Raw genomic sequence first — 22,417 nt, forward strand, 5'->3', positions numbered from 1 at the left:
ACACCTCGTACACGCGCGGCTCCTCTCCGTACACCTCGTACACGCGCGGCTCCTCTCCGTACACCTCGTACACGCGCGGCTCCTCTCCGTACACCTCGTACACGCGCGGCTCCTCTCCGTACACCTCGTACACGCGCGGCTCCTCTCCGTACACCTCGTACACGCGCGGCTCCTCTCCGTACACCTCGTACACGCGCGGCTCCGCTCCGTACACCTCGTACACACGGCTCCGCTCCGTACACCTCGTACACACACGGCTCCTCTCCGTACACCTCGTACACACACGGCTCCTCTCCGTACACCTCGTACACACACGGCTCCTCTCCGTACACCTCGTACACACACGGCTCCGCTCCGTACACCTCGTACACACACGGCTCCTCTCCGTACACCTCGTACACACACGGCTCCTCTCCGTACACCTCGTACACACACGGCTCCGCTCCGTACACCTCGTACACACGGCTCCGCTCCGTACACCTCGTACACTCACTGCTCTGCTCCGTACACCTCGTACACGCACGGCTCCTCTCCGTACACCTCGTACACGCGCGGCTCCGCTCCGTACACCTCGTACACGCGCGGCTCCTCTCCGTACACCTCGTACACGCGCGGCTCCTCTCCGTACACCTCGTACACGCGCGGCTCCTCTCCGTACACCTCGTACACGCGCGGCTCCGCTCCGTACACCTCGTACACACGGCTCCGCTCCGTACACCTCGTACACGCGCGGCTCCTCTCCGTACACCTCGTACACACGCGGCTCCTCTCCGTACACCTCGTACACACGCGGCTCCTCTCCGTACACCTCGTACACGCGCGGCTCCTCTCCGTACACCTCGTACACGCACGGCTCCGCTCCGTACACCTCGTACACACACGGCTCCTCTCCGTACACCTCGTACACACACGGCTCCTCTCCGTACACCTCGTACACACACGGCTCCTCTCCGTACACCTCGTACACACACGGCTCCTCTCCGTACACCTCGTACACACACGGCTCCTCTCCGTACACCTCGTACACACACGGCTCCGCTCCGTACACCTCGTACACTCACTGCTCTGCTCCGTACACCTCGTACACACACGGCTCCTCTCTGTACACCTCGTACACACACGGCTCTGCTACATCCACACTGTAAATCTTGACCCCACACATACTTACCTCAACCAGCACCATGACAACAGCAAAGCAGAGTCTTGCAGACGGTAGAGGCAAGGCTGAGCGCACAGGACCTGTGATGAGGTCACAGGAGGGGCAGAGTCAGGGGTGATATGATCGGGGGTCTGGACAAAGGCTCCTGATCATGTGACCCCCTGACTCCTCCCCTCCTGTGATCTCATCACAGGTCCTGCGAACAGAGCGAGCAGGCAAGCGAGTGCGACACTGTGAGTGGCTGCGGGGGGGAGGGGGTCTCATGCTACGGCGAGGATGGGGGGCGTGGCGGCTTATCTCCCTGCAGTGCGGGAGGAACTTGAATCTATCACCGCCATGCCCGCAGAGGGCCGGCGGCAGGAGCCACAGTGGCCGCAGCAGCTGGCAAGCGGCCAGATGTTCGGGCGCTGCCGCCAGCGGCCCAGCGGGAAAATGCCCGGTTGGTTATATTGCCAATCCGGGCCTGAGTCGGCCTAATCCCTGTACGGTAATTGCTTGAACATCCTAATTAAACTTCTGGCGGATTCTACGGACCTCTCTGTGCAGAGGGTGAAATGACAGCCCGAGCATTAGCGAGCACTGTCCCCTCATAGTGTGGGGTCATTGAGTACCAGATTTGTTGTGGCCTGGGGCGATGTTTCCGGCTACTGAACTAACACAAATCGCTCCACTAGAGCAAGGACAGCAAGCAAATGTTCTAGCATGTGAACTTGGAAACATGAAAGAGAAGAAAAGCAATTTACCCCATAACTCTATTAGATATCATATTTATTGATACTCCCTCCCTGCCAGACCCTACAGGAATACAGCACTATCTGTGCTTAAAATGATTTACTTTAGATACAGGGGAGCAGTACTATCTGTCTACATCATTTACTTAGATACAGGGGAGCAGTACTATCTGTCTACATCATTTACTTAGATACAGGGGAGCAGTACTATCTGTGCTTAAAATGATTTACTTTAGATACAGGGGAGCAGTACTATCTGTCTACATCATTTACTTAGATACAGGGGAGCAGTACTATCTGTCTACATCATTTACTTAGATACAGGGGAGCAGTACTATCTGTCTACATCATTTACTTAGATACAGGGGAGCAGTACTATCTATGCCTACATGATTTACTTAGAGAGAGAGGGGAGCAGTACTGTCTAGGTCTACATCATTTACTTAGAGACAGGGGAGCAGTACTATCTATGCCTACATCATTTACACGTAATGACAGTAGGTAGTTCTAGCCATATAATTTAACTCAGAGACCGTGAGGCAGCACTATCTGTTGCTACATCATTTTCATGAAGGCAGGGAGCAAGTACTGTCTAAACATTGCTTATTTACAGCTAGTGACAGGCAGTACTATCCATATTGTTTACAGAGAGGCAGTACTTTGTTCCTACATCAGTTACATAGAGACTAGAAGGCAGTACTATCTTCAATTTCATAATTTATATGAACTGACAGGTAACAGTACTATCCAGATTGATTACATAGACACTGGGAGGCAGTGATATCCACTCTTACAGTATATAATTTACACAAAGACAGGGATGCAGTACTATCAGTTCCTATATAATTTGTATATAGAGATAATGAGGCAGTGTTATCTGGGCCTACAGAATTTTCATAGAGACAGGGAGGCAGGACTGTCTGCACATTTTATAATTTCTGTTAAGGGAATAAGGACGTTAAAAGTACTACCCTCCAGCTAATTCCCCTACCCCTTTGGACCCCAGAAAAACTCTATTTGCAGGGACAGTACTAGCAAACTCAGGAGAGTTCAGATATGTCTGCACTGTCATAATTTACATAAAAAAGGGATGGGAGAACTGTCTATTCCTATATCATTTACATAGAGACCAGGAGGCAATACTATCTGTGCTTATATGAATTACAGTTAATTACAGACAGTACTATCTGTATCTTTGTCATTTAGTGTCAGAGACAAGGAAGCAGTACTACACTACTTTATAAGTAATGTTGCCCCAAGCAGTACTATGTGTGGTTATTTTATTTACCCGGAGAGACCCGTTGGAAGAACTACATTTTCCTACTTTATGTACAGAAGCGATGAATCCGTACTTTCCATGGCTGCTGTATTTGCAGAAAGAGACAGACCACAGCAATATCTGTGCCAACAGTAGTATCTATACCATTTACATAAATATACAGTAATATCTGTGCCTACTTTATTATCACCTTTTTATGATTACTATCTATAATATTATGTATAATATAACTGAAAACTCTCCAGAGGTGACCAAATTGTGGCTGCATTAAGCAGCTGAACTTTGGGAGATCCAGGTGTTACCGCCAGCAAATGCGGCTGAAGGAAGGGACCTGTTGTTGGGCAGATGACATGTTTAGTATTGTGGGGGAAAGGAATGTCTCTATTTGTGCATTCGAGTATTAGCCGTCCAGAATAGCAGTGAGTGCTGACAGCTTTACTGGAGCTATGTTCACAGATTCTGATCTAGGATCTAACAGGCGAAATCCGTAACGTACCCACATAATGAGACCTAGTATGTAAAGTTCTCGTGGCCTTGAATTTTTTTTTAAAAAAACTTACAACCAGGTCATGGCTGCATTAAAGTGTTATTTCCATCTTCATAGAAGGATATTGTTGGATCATGCTTGAAACAATAAATCACTTTTGCAACGTACTGCTTCATAAAAGTTGCACCCTTGAGATACACTCCTCCACTTTGAAATTGCAACACCAAGAAGGAAAATTCACTGACTTATAGAAATGCAAATGACAAAAAATGGAAATAAAGTTAGCAAAACATCTCAATGTATTCAGTGCTACGTGAAGAAATCCCTGCACTTTCACACCTTGGCTTATATCAGTGAGGTTATTAATGGTTGTCTGGGAAATGTTCTGCTGCACTGAATGCACTAGGACAAATCATCAAAATCCGCTGCTGGCAGCTTCTTTTGCAATTGCCGACCAATGACGTCCCAGATTTGATCGTTGGGAGACAAGTCTGGAGACGCTGCAGGCCATGGTAGCACATTTAGGAAATTATGAAGACTAGAGAGGTCCTGTGTACAAACATTATGCCACTCCATACCACAATCACTGGAGTAGGGCCAGTATGACGCCCGCCTAATGAAGACCTCTTCTTGGTGTTGCACACTTGGTCTCGTAAGATTTGAAAAATTGCATGTACTGATATTTCTATACTACAAGAGAAATTGGACATTACGTTCCAAACCTAAGGCGTCAAACAGTGTGTACATCATTAAAGGCATTTGCCTGACATTGGGCTATGAGCCAAACGTCCACCTACAGATGTTCCATTGACCTCACACCACCGCTCTCAAAGGTTATCATGGTGCAGAGCAAGTTGACCATGGAGACTGGAATTGAGGTTCATCCGCTTTTATTGCTTTATTGCTCAGCAATAAGTCAAAGTTTTGTCTTGGAACGCAATGATAGCTGGAGTTTGGTCTGAAGACCACATCGTCAACATGAGTGTCCCAAGAGCCGTTTTTCAGCAGGACGATGCCAGGTTGCATATTGCGTGTACTACTGTGACCTAAAGCATGGCCTGCATAGTTTCTGGATTTGCCTCCTGTAGAGCACATCTGCGCCATCATTAGTCAGAATTTTTTGCACAGGAGCTGGCAGAAGCGGATTTTGATGATCTGCTACACTGAATGCACTTGAGCAGCAAAACATTCTTTGATAGCCATTAATATCCTAATGTTTTTCCTTAATACTGTTTTAATTGAGATGTTTTGAAATTGTTGAGGATTGATTTTCACCGCTGCTGTCTAGCTTGTGAATACTGCGCTGAAGCTGACCAAGATTAGGAGGTAACAGCGAGTTCCAGCAAGGCTGGCAAGCTTCAAAACACTGCTTATGCGTTCAGTAGAGTAGAGCTTGTAAGTTCTAGCTGTTTAGCTGCAGTGGTCGGTCTCCAAAGCTGTAAACAGAAATGTTGATCTCTCAAGCACTGATGAAAATTTTAATAAACCGTAAACTGCAAAATTACTTGTATTTACAACCATTATCCAACAATACCCATTCACAAAGATGGGAATAACCTTTTACTAGAGGTAATAGTTTACAAATTCAATCTTAATAAATCCATTAGCTAGCTTGACAAACCTAGAATTTTTTATACCCCACCCTTGGCACAAGTCCACCATTTCGGTGATTGCCGGCTAGCGATTGCTACTTGGCTGTGTAAGGCTAGTTTCACACTAGCGTTTATTTGATACGGCGCCGCTAAGCCCCGCCCCCTGCCGGCTCCTTGCCCGCCCCATCCGGTCATCACCGCCTACTATCGCACATGGATGCTTGCGATCTGCGCACCCTATCTTTAGCATAGGGTGCGCAGATCGTGCGCTAGTAGGATTTTGGCGTGCGCTGTGCACTTTTGAAGGTAATGCAGCATGCTGCGTTCGGCGCGCACGGGCGCACCTTCAAAAGTGCGCAGCGCACGCCAAAATCCTACTAGAGCACGGCCAGCGCACCCTTTGCTAAAGATAGGGTGTGCAGATCGCAAGCGTCCATGTGCGATAGTAGGCGGCGATGACCGGATGGGGCGGGCGGGGAGCCGGCAGGGGGGGGCTTAGCGGCGCCGTGCGCTGCGTCGAATAAACGCTAGTGTGAAACTAGCCTTACATGTATTGAGTAACTCATCATCTGTTGTCTTCTTGTATTTCACAGTTTGGAAAGTGTCTGCAGTGATCGTGGAGTCCGAGAACTACGATGTAAAGGAGCTTGAATTTGAAGGTACTATAAAATGATTGTGAATTATGTTGCCTCTGTAAAGATGGTGTCACGGGTTTACCGCAACAGAGAGGAGCTAGAAGACCGCAGCGTCTGATTTCTATTGCCCTGTTTAGAAGCACTTCACCTTCATATTAAGCATTGCAGGTTTCTTTTAGCAGTGCAGGGGTTACTCTGCTCAGTTGAGAGCTCCTGGAAGCTTTCCTTCATTAAGGCTCTCAGCTGTTCACTGTTTGGCCACTATATAATCTGGTTCCTGGCTAGCACTCATTGTCAGAGTAGCTTATGCTGCATGGTTGGAGAAGGTGTTTGGTGGATTTATCTGAGACTGTTGATAGGGAATTAGCACACACTCAAAACCTTGCTCCTTCTTTGATTTTTTTCCCCATCCTCCACTCACTGGCGCATTCCTTGAGTATATTTGTATGTTTGGTATTTTCCTTTATCCCTGTTTTTATTACCTTGTTAATCTGGCTGGTGTACTACGATACTAAGCTAAGGCATGGTACATGCCCCGGCGCCTTCACTATCAGAAGTAATCCAGGGAACAGGGCAAGCTAGGGCACCCCTAATGTTAGGGACAGGGAAGGGGCCCCTGGTCCCAGGACACCAGACAAGAGATTAGTGACAGATAGCAATTAATGCTTGCATCATTGTCAATGGTTCATTATCCCTTTATATATTATGTGCTGTAAAACAGAGAAAGCATTTAACGAAAAATCTGGAAAAAAACTGACAATCTTATTATCAGCTGTAATCGCAACCATATCGTTTGTCACCCTGGTTTCCTAAAGGCAGCACAACGTGCTGGTGCTGGGGGTTGAGATCATACCTCATCTGGAAATCCCAGATGATGATATTTTATATTATACTTCAGAGCTGTACTCACAAGTCTACAGGCTTCAGAGTTTGTGTTTTTTCCGTCTAGATACATTTATCACCAATGATATATTATACAACAATGTATGATATGGGGTAGAGGAGTAAGAAGAGCCAGAGTTTCATGACAAACTTTAGAATAGGGCACCAAAGCTCATCACGTGAGGCCCTTCTGCAGTGCGGATGTGATCATTTGTGCCCCAAGAGCCCCCTTCAGTCGCAGGCCCTGTAGCTGCCTTTACAGCTGCTACAACTATGATTCTGTATCTGATGTGATCACCGAAAATTAAACAATCCCGAGTTCCCTATGTCTTCTCACTGCACAACCACAAGAAAGGTGCACTTACACTAGCTGATTACTGTTAACGAGCGTTCCTTGTAACACAGGCTGCCAATCACCCGATGAATGCGCAAAACACTTGTTCGTCAGGTGAAATGATTTTTAAGCTTGTGTAAAAATCGTTGTTCTCATCAGCACAGGAACAGGACTTGTGCTGTCGAGAACAGTGACAGCCTATGTGCTCTGAACGATCTATTCATTATTGTTCTTCACTCACTGGAATTACAGGCGTCCTGTCTGAACAGGCTGTTAAGCGACCTCCAGTCCGTAAACATGTAGCCGATCTGTGGTCATTTAGTGGCTGCAGGTTGTGTAGTCTAAATGCACCCTAAGGGCTGGTGCAAACGACAATATGTTCTCCATCCAAGAAAATTGGTCCAGTTTTGCTAATCAGACTCTGATTCCCCTCTGATCAGAATGGAATCCGATTTTCAAAGAGGTGGACAGAGAAAAAAAAAGTTTCTCCATTTGCCTGTCTGTGAATATCGGTCCGCACTTGGATGTCATCCAAGTGCAGTCTGATATCTTCCACAGACCCATAGACACGAATAGGTAAGTGACATCCAATTATTGAGGGCAAATTGTGCAACTGTGTTTTTTTTTGGATCTGTTCATGGCCTCGTTGAATAACATGGGGTTCATACCTTGAGGCTCGTGCAGACAAGCTTAATTTTGGTCCGAGAGCGGAGCGGTTGTCGAGGATGCGTGCGGTCGTTAAATTCAATGCCTATAGAGCTAAACAGTCAACAATGTGTTTTATGGATAATTGCTCTGAATTGGAAAACCTCCAGCATCCCCTTCTTGTTCAGTGTCTGCTCAGAGCTTCATTTTGTGATTTGAAGTGTTGGGAGCAGAATTTGTAGTCATTGCAGCATCTACTGTGGAGAAATCTGATAGGAGATAAATGCTCCCCTACATTACAAAAACTCCGCTCATCTGTTATGATGGTGTCTGATGACAATCCGCTTCTAATTTGCAGAATTATAAATGCAGCTCTGGAGTACCATACATTATTAATCTCAGGTTCATTAACAGATAGGTGAAGCAAAGTATTTACACATTACTGATAAAAAAAAATGGATTGCTGGAAGGGACAGTCGAGTTTTTAGTCTATCGTCCCTACATATTTACCCACCATCCGAGGAGAGAAGAACACAATATTTCAGAGCCACAAGGGTGTGCGCTATAAAGGGTCTATCTACATGTGTTTATGGGAAAAAACAGCATTGACATTACAGTATTCAAGACAATTTATTAAGCTCCATAAATCAACCACTTGGAAATCAATATCCGTTCTATTTCCTAAGTGCTTCGTAGTTATTGCTACAGTGCGGACAAGGAATATGGCTTCTGCCAAAATGCGTTATCAAAAAGAAATGCCAAAATGCCCGTACTAGAAGTATTACTGTACCCTATTAATATTGCTCCTACATCATAACCTAACTGGGGAGACATTAAGGCTGTGTGCTCACGTAGTGTTATTGATGCAGAATATTCCTGAGCGGAAACGCACACCCTCTTCCCGGGAAAACGCATGCTTTTTTGACGCTTTTGTTAGGCTGTGTGCCCACGTTGCATTTTTGTAAGTGTTTCCACAGCGTTTGTGCCGGCTCAGACGCTGCAGAAATGCTTACAAGATGCTTCTAATTCATTAGCATGCGTTTTTGGCTTTTTGTGCCAATGCATGCGTTTTTAACCGCTCAGGAAACACTTAGCGACTAAAAACGCAGCATGCTCATTATTTTCCACATAGCTGAGCGTTTTTAGCCATCCCCAATGTTCCCAGAAATCGCGTGTCAAAAAACGCGTCAAACGCGTAAGAATCGCGCGTCTTTTTCCGCGCGTTTTCTGGGACAGGGGGTCCTTTTCCTCAGCGTTTAAAAACGCTAGCGTGGGCACATAGCCTTAAGTGTTTTAGCATGCGTTTTCCTATGCGTTTTTGCAATACAATTGAATGTATACAGAAATGCACACGTTTCCGCAAAATTAATGAACATGCTGCGTTTTTTTCCGCTTAGCGTTTCCGCAGCGGAAAAAAACGCACCATTAGCACAACATGTGCGTTTTCCATTCTATTACATTAGATGCTTTTCTTAAGCGTTTAAGCAGCAGAAACGCTTGTCTAAAAGCGCTGCGGAAACGCTTAAAAAGCGCAACGTAGGCACACAGTCTGAAAGTACTGGGATACCCAGCCCTATGGAAGACCTATTGACACAGATGTTGGTTATTGCACTGTTTTTCCCAAAATCACATAAATGGGGAAGAATAAAAATGTAAAAACTCAACACTTTAATATTACAACAGTTTTTTTTATTCAATATGTTTGTTTCTTTTTTTGGCCAAAAACTTGGCACACATCTAATTCTTCTTGGCAAGGGCACCGCTTTTGGCAGGACAATCCTACAACCCAATTCAGAAAGGGTTTGTGCCTATGCAAGCTCTGCACCAAAGTGGGCATTTGGAGATGTGTCGTTGGCATTTGGAGGGCATTCCCCGATGGTCCAGGGTGTCCATTTTGGGGCTTAGAAAGGTTGTTACTTTTAGCCCCCTTCTGACACCAAGGTCTAGATGCGACTGTAACCTCTGCCCTCATACGTACATCACCTACAGTTGTGGCCAAAAGTATTGACACCCCTGCAATTCTGTCAGATAATACTCAGTTTCTTCCTGACAATGATTGCAAACACAAATTCTTTGGTATTATTATCTTCATTTAATTTGTCTTAAATGAAAAAACACAAAAAGAATTGTCCTAAAACCAAATTGGATATAATTCCACACAAACATAAAAAAGAGGGTGGACAAAAGTATTGGCACTGTTCGAAAAATCATGTGATGCTTCTCTAATTTGTGTAATTAACAGCACCTGTAACTTACCTGTGGCACCTAACAGGTGTTGGCAATAACTAAATCACACTTGCAGCCAGTTGACATGGATTAAAGTTGACTCAACCTCTGTCCTGTGTCCTTGTGTGTACCACATTGAGCATGGAGAAAAGAAAGAAGACCAAAGAACTGTCTGAGGACTTGAGAAACCAAATTGTGAGGAAGCATGAGCAATCTCAAGGCTACAAGTCCATCTCCAAAGACCTGAATGTTCCTGTGTCTACCGTGCGCAGCGTCATCAAGAAGTTTAAAGCCCATGGCACTGTGGCTAACCTCCCTAGATGTGGACGGAAAAGAAAAATTGACGAGAGATTTCAACGCAAGATTGTGCGGATGTTGGATAAAGAACCTCGACTAACATCCAAACAAGTTCAAGCTTCCCTGCAGTCCGAGGGTACAACAGTGTCAACCCATACTATCCATCGGCATCTGAATGAAAAGGGACTGTATGGTAGGAGACCCAGGAAGACCCCACTTCTTACTCCGAGACATAAAAAAGCCAGGCTGGAGTTTGCCAAAACTTACCTGAAAAAGCCTAAAACATTTTGGAAGAATGTTCTCTGGTCAGATGAGACAAAAGTAGAGCTTTTTGGGCATCAACATAGAGTTTACAGGAGAAAAAAAGAGGCATTCAAAGAAAAGAGCACGGTCCCTACAGTCAAACATGGAGGAGGTTCCCTGATGTTTTGGGGTTGCTTTGCTGCCTCTGGCACTGGACTGCTTGACCGTGTGCATGGCATTATGAAGTCTGAAGACTACCAACAAATTTTGCAGCATAATGTAGGGCCCAGTGTGAGAAAGCTGGATCTCCCTCAGAGGTCATGGGTCTTCCAGCAGGACAATGACCCAAAACACACTTCAAAAAGCACTAGAAAATGGTTTGAGAGAAAGCACTGGAGACTTCTAAGGTGGCCAGCAATGAGTCCAGACCTGAATCCCATAGAACACTTGTGGAGAGATCTAAAAATGGCAGTTTGGAGAAGGCACCCTTCTAATATCAGGGACCTGGAGCAGTTTGCCAAAGAAGAATGGTCTAAAATTCCAGCAGAGCATTGTAAGAAACTCATTGATGGTTGCCAGAAGCAGTTGGTCGCAGTTATTTTGGCTAAAGGTTGTGCAACCAAGTATTAGGCTGAGGGTGCCAATACTTTTGTCTGGCCCATGTTTGGAGTTTTGTGTGAAATGATCAATGTTTTGATTTTTGCTTCATTCTCTTTTGTGTTTTTTCATTTAAGACAATTTAAATGAATATAATAATACCAAAGAATTTGTGTTAGCAATCATTTTCAGGAAGAAACTGAGTATTATCTGACAGAATTGCAGGGGTGTCAATACTTTTGGCCACAACTGTACTTGCATCTATTCACTCTGCTCCTAGACATGGCTTGCTTACCTAGGCAGTAACTGCAGCGAGAATGCTGGGTCACTTTCCAGGAGTCCAGATTTATTAATTCATATTTATACTTCAGGAAACCTTCAGCCTATTTCTGTTGTCTCCTTGCAGAATAATTCCTCTATGTCAGCAGTGATATAACAGCAAGGTCAGGCTCCCTTCCGCAGAAACTCCACGTAACACATTTCCGCTGGGTGACCCAGGAGAGACAGTTCTTGACGTCAGGGACTTGGTTACATAATTATAGGACACAATGTGGAGGTTCTTGTTACACTCTCATTTTATTAATATATTTGATTTGATTTTCCTATTAATCACAGAGGTAAATGGAAGCGCTCACCCTCTTCCCACTAGGCGCTCACACTGGTTAGAAGTACTTCACCATCTTACTAAACAGTGCAGGTTTTTCCTTGCTGGCAGTACAAGTTTTACTCTGTTCAGTTGAAGCTCCTGGAGCTCTCCTACCTGGATTGTCTCAGCTGTTCAGTGTTGGCCACTCCTCTCTGCTATATATGCTTGCCTCTGGCACTTAGGAATTGCCAGTGTTGGTTCTTACTGCCTGGATTGGAGTTGGAGGTGTAGTTCATGGTAAGAGATTTGTTCATGAGATTGTTGCTTGTAGTTTTGTTTGTTTGCACAGCCTCTTCCTCTCTTATTTTTCTCCTTCCTTTACTTGCCATTATTCCACTGTGTTGTTTGGTGAGGGTATTTTGTATGATTGTGATTTTCATTTATCCCTATCCGTCTTCCCTTGTTTGTCTGGTTAGTGTTATCCTAGACACTTCGGTTTCCGATCTCCATGGGTGGAGGATGGGACAGATAACAGTTGATTATAGGAGCATAGTAAGTCACGTGAACTCGATGTCTCCACATCCAGGAATAATCTGGGGAACAATTATAGACTAGGGTGCTCCCTAGTTCTGGGGAACAAGCTAGCACCCACTGCCCCAAGCATTATGTGACAGCCATTGCTGAACAAGAATAAGTAGGACTTTAAAAGGGCTTTTCCTATAAATCTCATGTATAAATGTATGCATAAATGTCTGATTGCTGGGGGTCCCACCATTGCAACCCACACCAATCATAAGAAACCCGTGTTATTCTTTCTGCAATTAGGATTGAATGCAGCAGCGTAGTCACACGTGCACCCTGCTGCTCCCATACTCAGACCTCAAAATTAATCAGTGGGATTATATATTCAATAATAACACCAGAAGCACAAAAAAAAAAAAAAGAATAACCCCTAAAATTTAGCTTTTAATTCAATTACTAAAAACATTAGTGAAAATGACTAAAAGGAGGAGTAGTAGAGGACAAAAAATGAAGGGAGAAAAAATACTATTTTTTTTTTTCCTCAGTATTCAAATAATGGGCCAATGGCTAAGTTACCCTAGTCAGCCCTAGTTTCACCCTTCCTAGCCGCGGAGGACACTCAGGTCTTTGGGGACGAGGATGTCGTCTGGTCCCCTAGGATATTATTCTGGGGTCGGTACATTGACGACATCCTCGTCCTCTGGGCGGGGTGTGGAGAATCATTCAGATCCTTTGTTGATACCCTTAATAATAATGAGTTGGGTCTTTTCTTTACCCATGAGGTAGGTGGAGATCAGATCACATTCCTGGATGTCAATATTTCTATTTCTTCAGATGGCTTGCTTAAAACCAACCTGCACCGAAAACCAACCTCAACTAACAGTCTCTTAAGGTGGGAAAGTCATCATCCCCCCCCCTCTTAAACGAGGTATACCAAGGGGTCAGTTCCTCAGAGTTCGGAGGAACTGCTCTGATTGGAATGATTTTGAAATGCAGTCGAGTGATTTATGGAGGAGGTTTAGGAGCAGGGGTTATCCAACAAGGGTGATTGAACCGGCCTATAAGCATGCTAAACAAGTAAGCAGGACGTCATTGTTGACTCCGAGGATAAGGGAGGACTCCAATGCAATCACCAGATTGATAGGTACCTTTGATGATCAATCCGGTAAAGTTATGAACATCTTGGAGAAGTATTGGTCTATCCTGAAAATGGATAATGACATAGGTGACTGTATCACCCAGGGTCCATCAGTTACATTTAGGAAGGGTAGGTCAATAAGGGATCGGGTGGTAGGTAGCCACCTGGAACCTCAGAAGAGAGAGGAAACGTGGTTGCGGAACAGAGCAATTGGGACCTTTAGGTGCGGACACTGTAGCTTTTGCAAATATATCTGTGTATCCCATACTTTCTGTAGTGCCCATACAAAGTGGATTTATGAAATGAAAAGCTTTGCAAACTGTAAAACCACTGGAGTTGTTTATCTGTGTACTTGTACTTGCCCCCTTGACTATGTTGGCAAAACAAAGCGTGAATTACGTGTCCGCATAGGTGAACATTTGGGGGATATTAGACACAAAAGAGATACCCCCTTAGCCCGTCATGTCAATATGGTGCATGGAGGGGATGATAAACATATTAATTTTCGTGTTATAGAGAGAGTGCAGCCCGCGGTCAGACAGGGAGATTGGGATAATAGAATCTTACAGCGTGAGACACGCTGGATTTTTTGGCTTGAATCACAGAGTCCAAAAGGCCTTAATGAACAGCTAAATTTCAGTAGTTATCTATAATCAGTGTGTTTCACATTTTCCCAGCCAGCTCTTTATAGGGTTTTTGATAATTTGGTCGGTATATTATTACTATTGGAATTTTTTATTATTTTTCATTTACTCTATGTAGGGATACAATTATTCCACTCCATGCCTTTGAGGACTATTGTTATCTATTTTCTTGAAGTTTTGGGCGTTCTGAATAGTGAGGCTGTTGAATTAATCGGCCGCATATTGTTTGCGAGATATGGTGTTTCTGTTGAGAGGGACGTATTGCCCTATTTTGTTTCAGGCACCATTTTGTGAATCCCTGTTTCTATCCGTGCTGTCTAGTAAGGTGCGCGGCGTCTATGTTATCCAGGTAGCTGCTGCACCGCATGTCCGTCCTCAATATGATCCCTTCCGGTTTAGACCTCCATTTTGGATTTTGGTAACCGGAAGTGGGCGTTCTATATCGGCGCGGCATCTTTAAACAATGGCGGCGAACGCGCTTGGAGTAAAGCCGCACACTGTATTGTTCTCTCGGCCAGGGGTAATGAGACCCCACTTTTTGACCCCTGATGAACCCTCAGCGGATTAAGAGGGGGAAACGCGTCGGGTTTCCATATGCATCAAGTGGCTGATAAGTATAATGTTGTACATTATTTTTGGCAGATCCTGCGGTGGCACTATCTATTTAAATTGAATCTACTGAGCAATTATGCTATGTGACTTTGTATGCATTGCTCTTGAATATTGGTGTACCACGCTGTATAATCAGAGATGAATATGGTAGCCTTATTATTTTTTATTGTATTTTTGTGAATTAGGGTGATTTTACCCTCACTTGCAAGGTAATGGCTGCCGCATGTGCTATATAGGCTTTTTTTCACTGCCTCTAGTGTGCAATATTTATTCAATGTGATGTGCTTTTTCTTGTAGCCGTTTTTTAATTTTGCTATCTGGTAATTGGGTCTGCCATTTGCAGCTTATTAGCATTTTTGTGACTACGAGATAAGTCCTTCTCTAAGCTGCCGGATATTAACCCCATTATATATATTTTTTGACTCCGAGATAAGTCTTTTTGGGGTTCTTATACTATTAGAAATACTACGAGATAAGTTCATAGCAATTTAGTATTATCTATGAGACTATTTTTGTCTCTTTATTCTTTCGGTACTATAAGTGTGTGTGTGTTTCTTTTTTGTGTCCCTTTTTGTATATGCAGGGAGATGTAGGGGCTATTAGGGATACTGACGTTGAGCGGGGGCGCCATATCGTCTACAACTAGGGTGCCAACCTCCGCGGCTAGGAAGGGTGAAACTAGGGCTGACTAGGGTAACTTAGCCATTGGCCCATTATTTGAATACTGAGGAAAAAAAAAAAAAAAATAGTATTTTTTCTCCCTTCATTTTTTGTCCTCTACTACTCCTCCTTTTAGTCATTTTCACTAATGTTTTTAGTAATTGAATTAAAAGCTAAATTTTAGGGGTTATTATTTTTTTTTTTTTTTGTTCTTCTGGTGTTATTATTGCTCCCATACTCAGCAGCTATCCTGGATCTCCAGGCCACAAGGAGTTGTGGCTAATCTAAAACCTGCCCAAAAGTGTTACTTATTTGGCCAAGTTATAGTTTACGGTTGTGGTGTAAACGTCACCAGAAATGTTGGCAACTATGTGCTTCATTCATTGTCTATGGGACTGATGGAGACAACTGAAGACGGTGATCCAGAGGCCCTTAGGGCATTACAAAGTTCTTGCCCCCCCTTTTATATTTTAGGCTGGCTTATGAAGTTATGTATCGTTCTTTCTAACTATGGCTCTCTTTATTTCTCACAGAGACAATTCTTACCTGCAAATACCGACTGGAAAAAGAACAAGTCGTCCGGTTAGAATGGAAAAAAGTGGCTCTTAATGGAGACGTTTCTTTTGTCTTCTTTAATAACTCGCTGGCAGGTAAACGTTTCATAATTTATTTTTTTAATTTGAAAGCATGCATTACAATTCACCCTTAGGACCAGTAGAGAACCCCCTGTGTCACCTTCAACTTAAAAAAAAAAAAAAAACACAGCCTACAGGGTATGGACTTCAGTGCAGAGACCCCCCAGGTTGCTTTGCTGCAGTGAAGTCTTTCTGACCGCTGATTCTTTGCAGATGGTATACGGATCTGAGGTACAGAATCATGGGGAAGAATGGAAGAAGAGTAGTGATCAATGTGAGGTTAATGCAGGCAGCGTGATAACTGAACGAGTACAGAAATAAGGGTCCAGGCAGTCAGAAGTCTGAGAACAAATATGATATAAAGTCATAGTAAAATCTAACAAACCAAAAAACACACATTCACACTTAACAGGATGCTACAACCCTATGTCTGGGATAATATGAAAGTGGCAAAGGCAAGTGTATGGGTGGCCAGTAACTATTTGGCACATTCCCACTTTTTGAGGATCAGTAGCTGTCAAGACAGAGCAATGGGGGGTAGAGTCAGATACAACGGCAGCAGAGAGTCGAGTAAGAGGTCAGCCATTGTGATAGCATAAACTGTCGGCTTTCCCTCAGCTGGTTAAGGAAACGAATGGGGACCCCACAACGTTTTTCTTATTTTATACCCGTGATAACCAGACTGCTGGTGCTCCCTACAAATCTCATCAGTGTCTCCTAGTCTCGGTGATCATAGGGAGACCAGGCAACAATGGTAAGTGTTTGATTCGGCAACTGACGCCTGGGAACAGAGCTAATTGGACTGTCTTTTCCCAGACGCTGGTACGTGTCACACTGATGGTGCACACGGACAGCCGACGGATGCAACACAGATGTGACACACGGACACGGGTAACATCGGTTCTGTTTTTTCCAGCATCGGTAATAGGACGTGTGAAATAGGCCTAACAAAGACTTATGCCTTCCTGTGCATGACACAGAACTGCCATATGCATGATCAGTACTGGAGATGTCTATTTAATGCAAAAATCCTCCAGAAAGAACCATTTTTTTATCAGTCTAACAAAACCCTTGTGTTGTCACACAGCAATCTTCTATAATGTCTTCTCTCTTCGTGGGAGGAGCCTCCCTCTCTAGTTTTAATCATGGGCGGAGTCTTCTGCAATTTTCTTTATAGGAGGAGAATTCCCGGCGGTTTTTTTTTTTCTGGGTTTTTTTTTTTGGAAATTATCTGTGACCATCACAGTTATGCCTATTCAAAAACATTAACTTTGTGTCTCATTGACCCCAGTGTTTAAAATCCTTACTTATCCGAGGTTCTAATACAGGATTAAAGGGGTATCCCATCTCCAAAACCCTATCCCAATATGTAATAGGTGTAATAGTAATATTAGCAAATGCCTCCAACTAGAAGTGTAGTTCTTCTGATTTGCTATGTCGCTTACTCGATGTGCAGGGCATTGCAGTAGCTTAGATATCCATACAGTAGTTACAACCATTAACAACTAACTTGGATACGTAAGCTACTACAAAGCCCTGCACATGGGGTGAGCGACATAGCAAATCAGAAGAACTATACTACAATTCTAATGGGAGGTATTTGCTAATATTATTTTTATTACACCTACTACATATTGGGATGGGATGTTGGAGCTAGAGATAAATCCTCCTTAAAGGGATATTCCAAACAGTCACTATTGGTCGATCCTGCTTAATTTCAGTGGGATGAGCTGACAAGTCCATCTAATGTGTATGAGCATCTCCATCTGTTCTCCAACAGATCATGTTGAGGAGAGAAGGATCAAGCAGTTGAAATTTTAATGCCCTATCATTTTATTTTCAGGGGAGATAAGCCGCCGCCAAAGATGTCTGGCAGCGCCTCTCTCCTATCTCTCAGTCCAAAATACAGTACATGAATGCTCTGCAGATTTGAGCGCTCCTGTGTATGGGGGAGCTGGAGAAATGGCCAGCTGTCATTTATCTCAAGGGTATGGCCAGGATTAGTCATTGAAGATGTCATCAAGAATGCCAAGCTATATAAATCGGTCCCTAATGAGCGGTCAGGCCACAATGACATCAACCCCCTACGGTAATACAAGACGTGTTAACCTTTTGATCTCTTCTTGGGTGCAGGGGAAAAGATGTTGTCTCATAAGTCCCATATATAGGATTGGCACAACTAACGGGCCAATAAAACTTGCCAAGCACTTTCATGTGAGAATGTAAAAAAAATAATAATCCAGATCGGATGATTTGTGGCCAACACATTCTTATATTTAATATACACTTTATTTGCATTTATTTTGTGCCAACAGCTGATTTACACAAGCGAGCGGAGATGATGGGCCCCAGTATCCGCTTCCGGAATCTCAGCAGAGGAGATTCAGGACAGTATCGCTGTGAAGTCAGTGCGCCTCAAGACAAAAAGAACTTCCAAGAAATCATCATTAATTTAGCTGTGTTAGGTGAGTGCTGTCTACAATGTAGAATGGAGGTAAGAAGAGTAAACTGTCGTTCCTCAGCTTAGCGCTAAATCCGCCTCGGGGCAGGTGCAGAGGGCCATATGTTTTCTCATTCGAGAGAATCTGCTAGATTAGGCAAATCAATCTCTGGTGAAAGTGTGATCTGATTCTCTCAGATACAAGTGAGAAGATGGAGAAAATAAATCTCTATCTTCTCCATTGTTAGTCCATGAAAATCTGACTGCATTCAAATGTCATCCAGGTGCAGTTTCACATATTCCATGGACTCGTTGACTTGCATGATCGAGTTTGATCCGAATCTCGAATCAAATTCGGACATGCTGCAATTTTTTTCCTCAATCGGAGGGAAAAAAAATCTGACTTTCACAACCCTATAAAATCCAATGTTTTGTCAGATCTGTCGGACAGATTTGATTGTCTGTATGAGCCCTCAATCTAAGTAATTTTGGACAGACTGACTCCTAAGGAAACATACCGCCTGACCACTATGGGGACATACCGCCTGACCACTATGAGGACATACTGCCTGACCACTATGAGGACATACTGCCTGACCACTATGAGGACGCACCGCCTGACCACTATGGGGACATACCGCCTGACCACTATGGGGACATACCGCCTGACCACTATGAGGACATACCGCCTGACCACTATGGGGACATACCGCCTGACCACTATGAGGACATACTGCCTGACCACTATGAGGACGTACCGCCTGACCACTATGGGGACATACCGCCTGACCACTATGAGGACATACCGCCTGACCACTATGGGGACATACCGCCTGACCACTATGGGGACGTACCGCCTGACCACTATGAGGACGTACCGCCTGACCACTATGAGGACATACCGCCTGACCACTATGGGGACATACCGCCTGACCACTATGAGGACGTACCGCCTGACCACTATGAGGACATTCTGCCTGACCACTATGAGAACATACTGCCTGACCACTATGAGGACATAGTGCCTGACCACTATGGGGACATACCGCCTGACCACTATGAGGACGTACCGCCTGACCACTATGAGGACGTACCGCCTGACCACTATGAGGACATACCGCCTGACCACTATGAGGACATACCGCCTGACCACTATGGGGACGTACCGCCTGACCACTATGGGGACATACCGCCTGACCACTATGAGGACGTACCGCCTGACCACTATGGGGACATACCGCCTGACCACTATGAGGACGTACCGCCTGACCACTATGAGGACATACCGCCTGACCACTATGAGGACATACCGCCTGACCACTATGAGGACATACCGCCTGACCACTATGAGGACATACCGCCTGACCACTATGAGGACGTACCGCCTGACCACTATGAGGACGTACCGCCTGACCACTATGAGGACGTACCGCCTGACCACTATGAGGACGTACCGCCTGACCACTATGAGGACGTACCGCCTGACCACTATGAGGACGTACCGCCTGACCACTATGAGGACGTACCGCCTGACCACTATGAGGACGTACCGCCTGACCACTATGAGGACGTACCGCCTGACCACTATGAGGACGTACCGCCTGACCACTATGAGGACGTACCGCCTGACCACTATGAGGACGTACCGCCTGACCACTATGAGGACGTACCGCCTGACCACTATGAGGACGTACCGCCTGACCACTATGAGGACGTACCGCCTGACCACTATGAGGACGTACCGCCTGACCACTATGGGGACGTACCGCCTGACCACTATGAGGACGTGCCGCCTGACCACTATGAGGATGTACCGCCTGACCACTATGAGCACATACCGCCTGACCACTATGGGGACGTACCGCCTGACCACTATGGGGACGTACCGCCTGACAACTATGGGGACGTACCGCCTGACAACTATGGGGACGTACCGCCTGACCACTATGGGGACGTGTACCGCCTGACCACAATGGGGACGTGTACCGCCTGACCACTATGGGGACGTGTACCGCCTGACCACTATGGGGACGTGTACCGCCTGACCACTATGGGGACGTGTACCGCCTGACAACTGGAAAAAAAAAAAAAAAAGTTTGTCATTATTGAACTCTGACTTTTTAGAATATACCGCTATATAGTTCAGTTTGAGTCTGGTGCCCCCTAATGCTCAGGGCTCTTATTTAGCAAATAATTAGCCCACCATTGGATTCACATAGGAAAAAAAATAAATGAAGGTTGAAAAGTGTTAGAAATATTTAAGGATGACTTGAGATAAAATTACTATTCACGTTAAGGAAAGGGCGTTCCTACATTATCTTAACAGGGAATCTGTTAGCAGTTTTTTACTATTTAATCTGAGAGCAGCATGATGTAGGGAAAGGGGACCTGATTCCAGCGATGTGTCTCTTACTGGGCTGCTTATTGTAGTTTCAATAAAATCAGCCTTTTATCTCCAGGAGGTTATCACTACAAGACTAGTTGTCTCGTGCCAGATAGTCCTCCTGCTCTCTGTAACCCCGCCCCCACCATTGATTTGGCAGCATTCTGCCAATCACTTATGTGGGCGGGTTATTCAGGGCTCAGCAATGCTGGATCTGGCAGCAGATAAAACAAGGATTTCACCAAAACTTCACCAAGCCAATCCGTAAGTGATTCATCGCTGAAATCAGGGTCTCTGTCCCTAGAATATGTCAGATAACATGACAAATACCTGGTGACAGATTACCTTTAAAATGGATCTGTCACCAGATGTCAAAATACATTAAGAAATGGATCTCTTAGACCTGATAAGGCAGGTGTATTTACTTTGAAAATTTATGTAAGAATGGTTGCATAATCCTGTTTGAAAGTTTCCCTGCCTAGTATTAAAAAAACATAGCCTGATATTAATGCTCCTATTAATAGGATTATACAGCAATTCTGACCTGGATTTCAAAGTAAGTACACCAGCTTCATCAGGTATAAGAACTCTAATAGTTAAATGTATGCAGTTTTTATTGTAAAATCTGGTGACGGATCTGCTTTGAATGTAGAGCGAGCTTATTTGCGGCCAGGTATTGCTTTCTCGGCTCCCTCTGTGTATTATTTGGATCCTGCATGTTGTAAATTCGGCAGAGGTTTCCAATAAAAGCGTCAGGGTACAGAGTGTTCCGCCATTAAACCTCGGTACTGCTCGCATTTTTTATCTGACAGAGCACAATGGTGCTTCTCCGGTTATAACATCTGAAAGGTTTTAAAGCTTTTTCTTGTCTTAAAATACGTGAAATCTAATCTGGTTTTATTCCTCAGGTTGGCAATTTTCCCTTTTGCCTCGTTTCCAGGAAAATATTTTTTTCCTCTTCTACTTTTTTTTTTTTTGTTAACATTTTGGACAAGTAAATATAATCATTCCCTCCAATGATTTCCGGCAGTTGTCTGCAGTCTGTGCGTCCCTCCAGCTGCTGTGACACTACAACTCCCATCATGCCCAACTCCCTTCATTTGTTATTCTCTTGGTCAGTAAAATGACTATAATGACTTGCACAGGTCTCGCAGAGATCCCGAGTTTCAGCCATCAGTGCGCGCAGGACTGCACAAATCCCATTCACTTTTCTGGTCCTTCAAAATGCTGCATTTTTTCTGCGGCAAAAAATGTTAGGACTTGTTCACATGCTGCCTTTTCACCAAACACAGGATGTAACTCAGGAGCAGTAATGTAATGTATGTACACAGTGACTGCTCCAGCAGAATAGTGAGTGCAGCTCTGGCGTATAATACAGGATGTAACTCAGGATCAGTAATGTAATGTATGTACACAGTGACTGCACCAGCAGAATAGTGAGTGCAGCTCTGGAGTATAATACAGGATGTAACTCAGGATCAGTAATGTAATGTATGTACACAGTGACTGCTCCAGCAGAATAGTGAGTGCAGCTCTGGAGTATAATACAGGAGGTAACTCAGGATCAGTAATGTAATGTATATACACAGTGACTGCTCCAGCAGAATAGTGAGTGCAGCTCTGGCGTATAATACAGGATGTAACTCAGGATCAGTAATGTAATGTATGTACACAGTGACTGCACCAGCAG

General features: G+C 44.5%; 1 protein-coding gene across 1 annotated transcript in view; it reads left to right on the top strand.

Moving 5' to 3' along the window:
• Window positions 1-22,417, top strand: part of JAM2 (junctional adhesion molecule 2) — a 123,734-nt gene that overhangs the window by 62,206 nt on the left and 39,111 nt on the right. Inside the window, exons 2-4 of the mRNA XM_073584509.1 lie at window positions 5,842-5,907; window positions 15,803-15,919; window positions 18,220-18,369. Coding sequence (XP_073440610.1) covers window positions 5,842-5,907; window positions 15,803-15,919; window positions 18,220-18,369 — 333 coding nt within the window. The remainder of the gene's footprint in view (window positions 1-5,841; window positions 5,908-15,802; window positions 15,920-18,219; window positions 18,370-22,417) is intronic.

The sequence above is a fragment of the Dendrobates tinctorius genome, unplaced genomic scaffold (assembly GCF_039654945.1).
Source record: "Dendrobates tinctorius isolate UK_male_01 unplaced genomic scaffold, ASM3965494v1 ptg000084l, whole genome shotgun sequence".
Taxonomy (NCBI): Eukaryota; Metazoa; Chordata; class Amphibia; order Anura; family Dendrobatidae; genus Dendrobates; species Dendrobates tinctorius.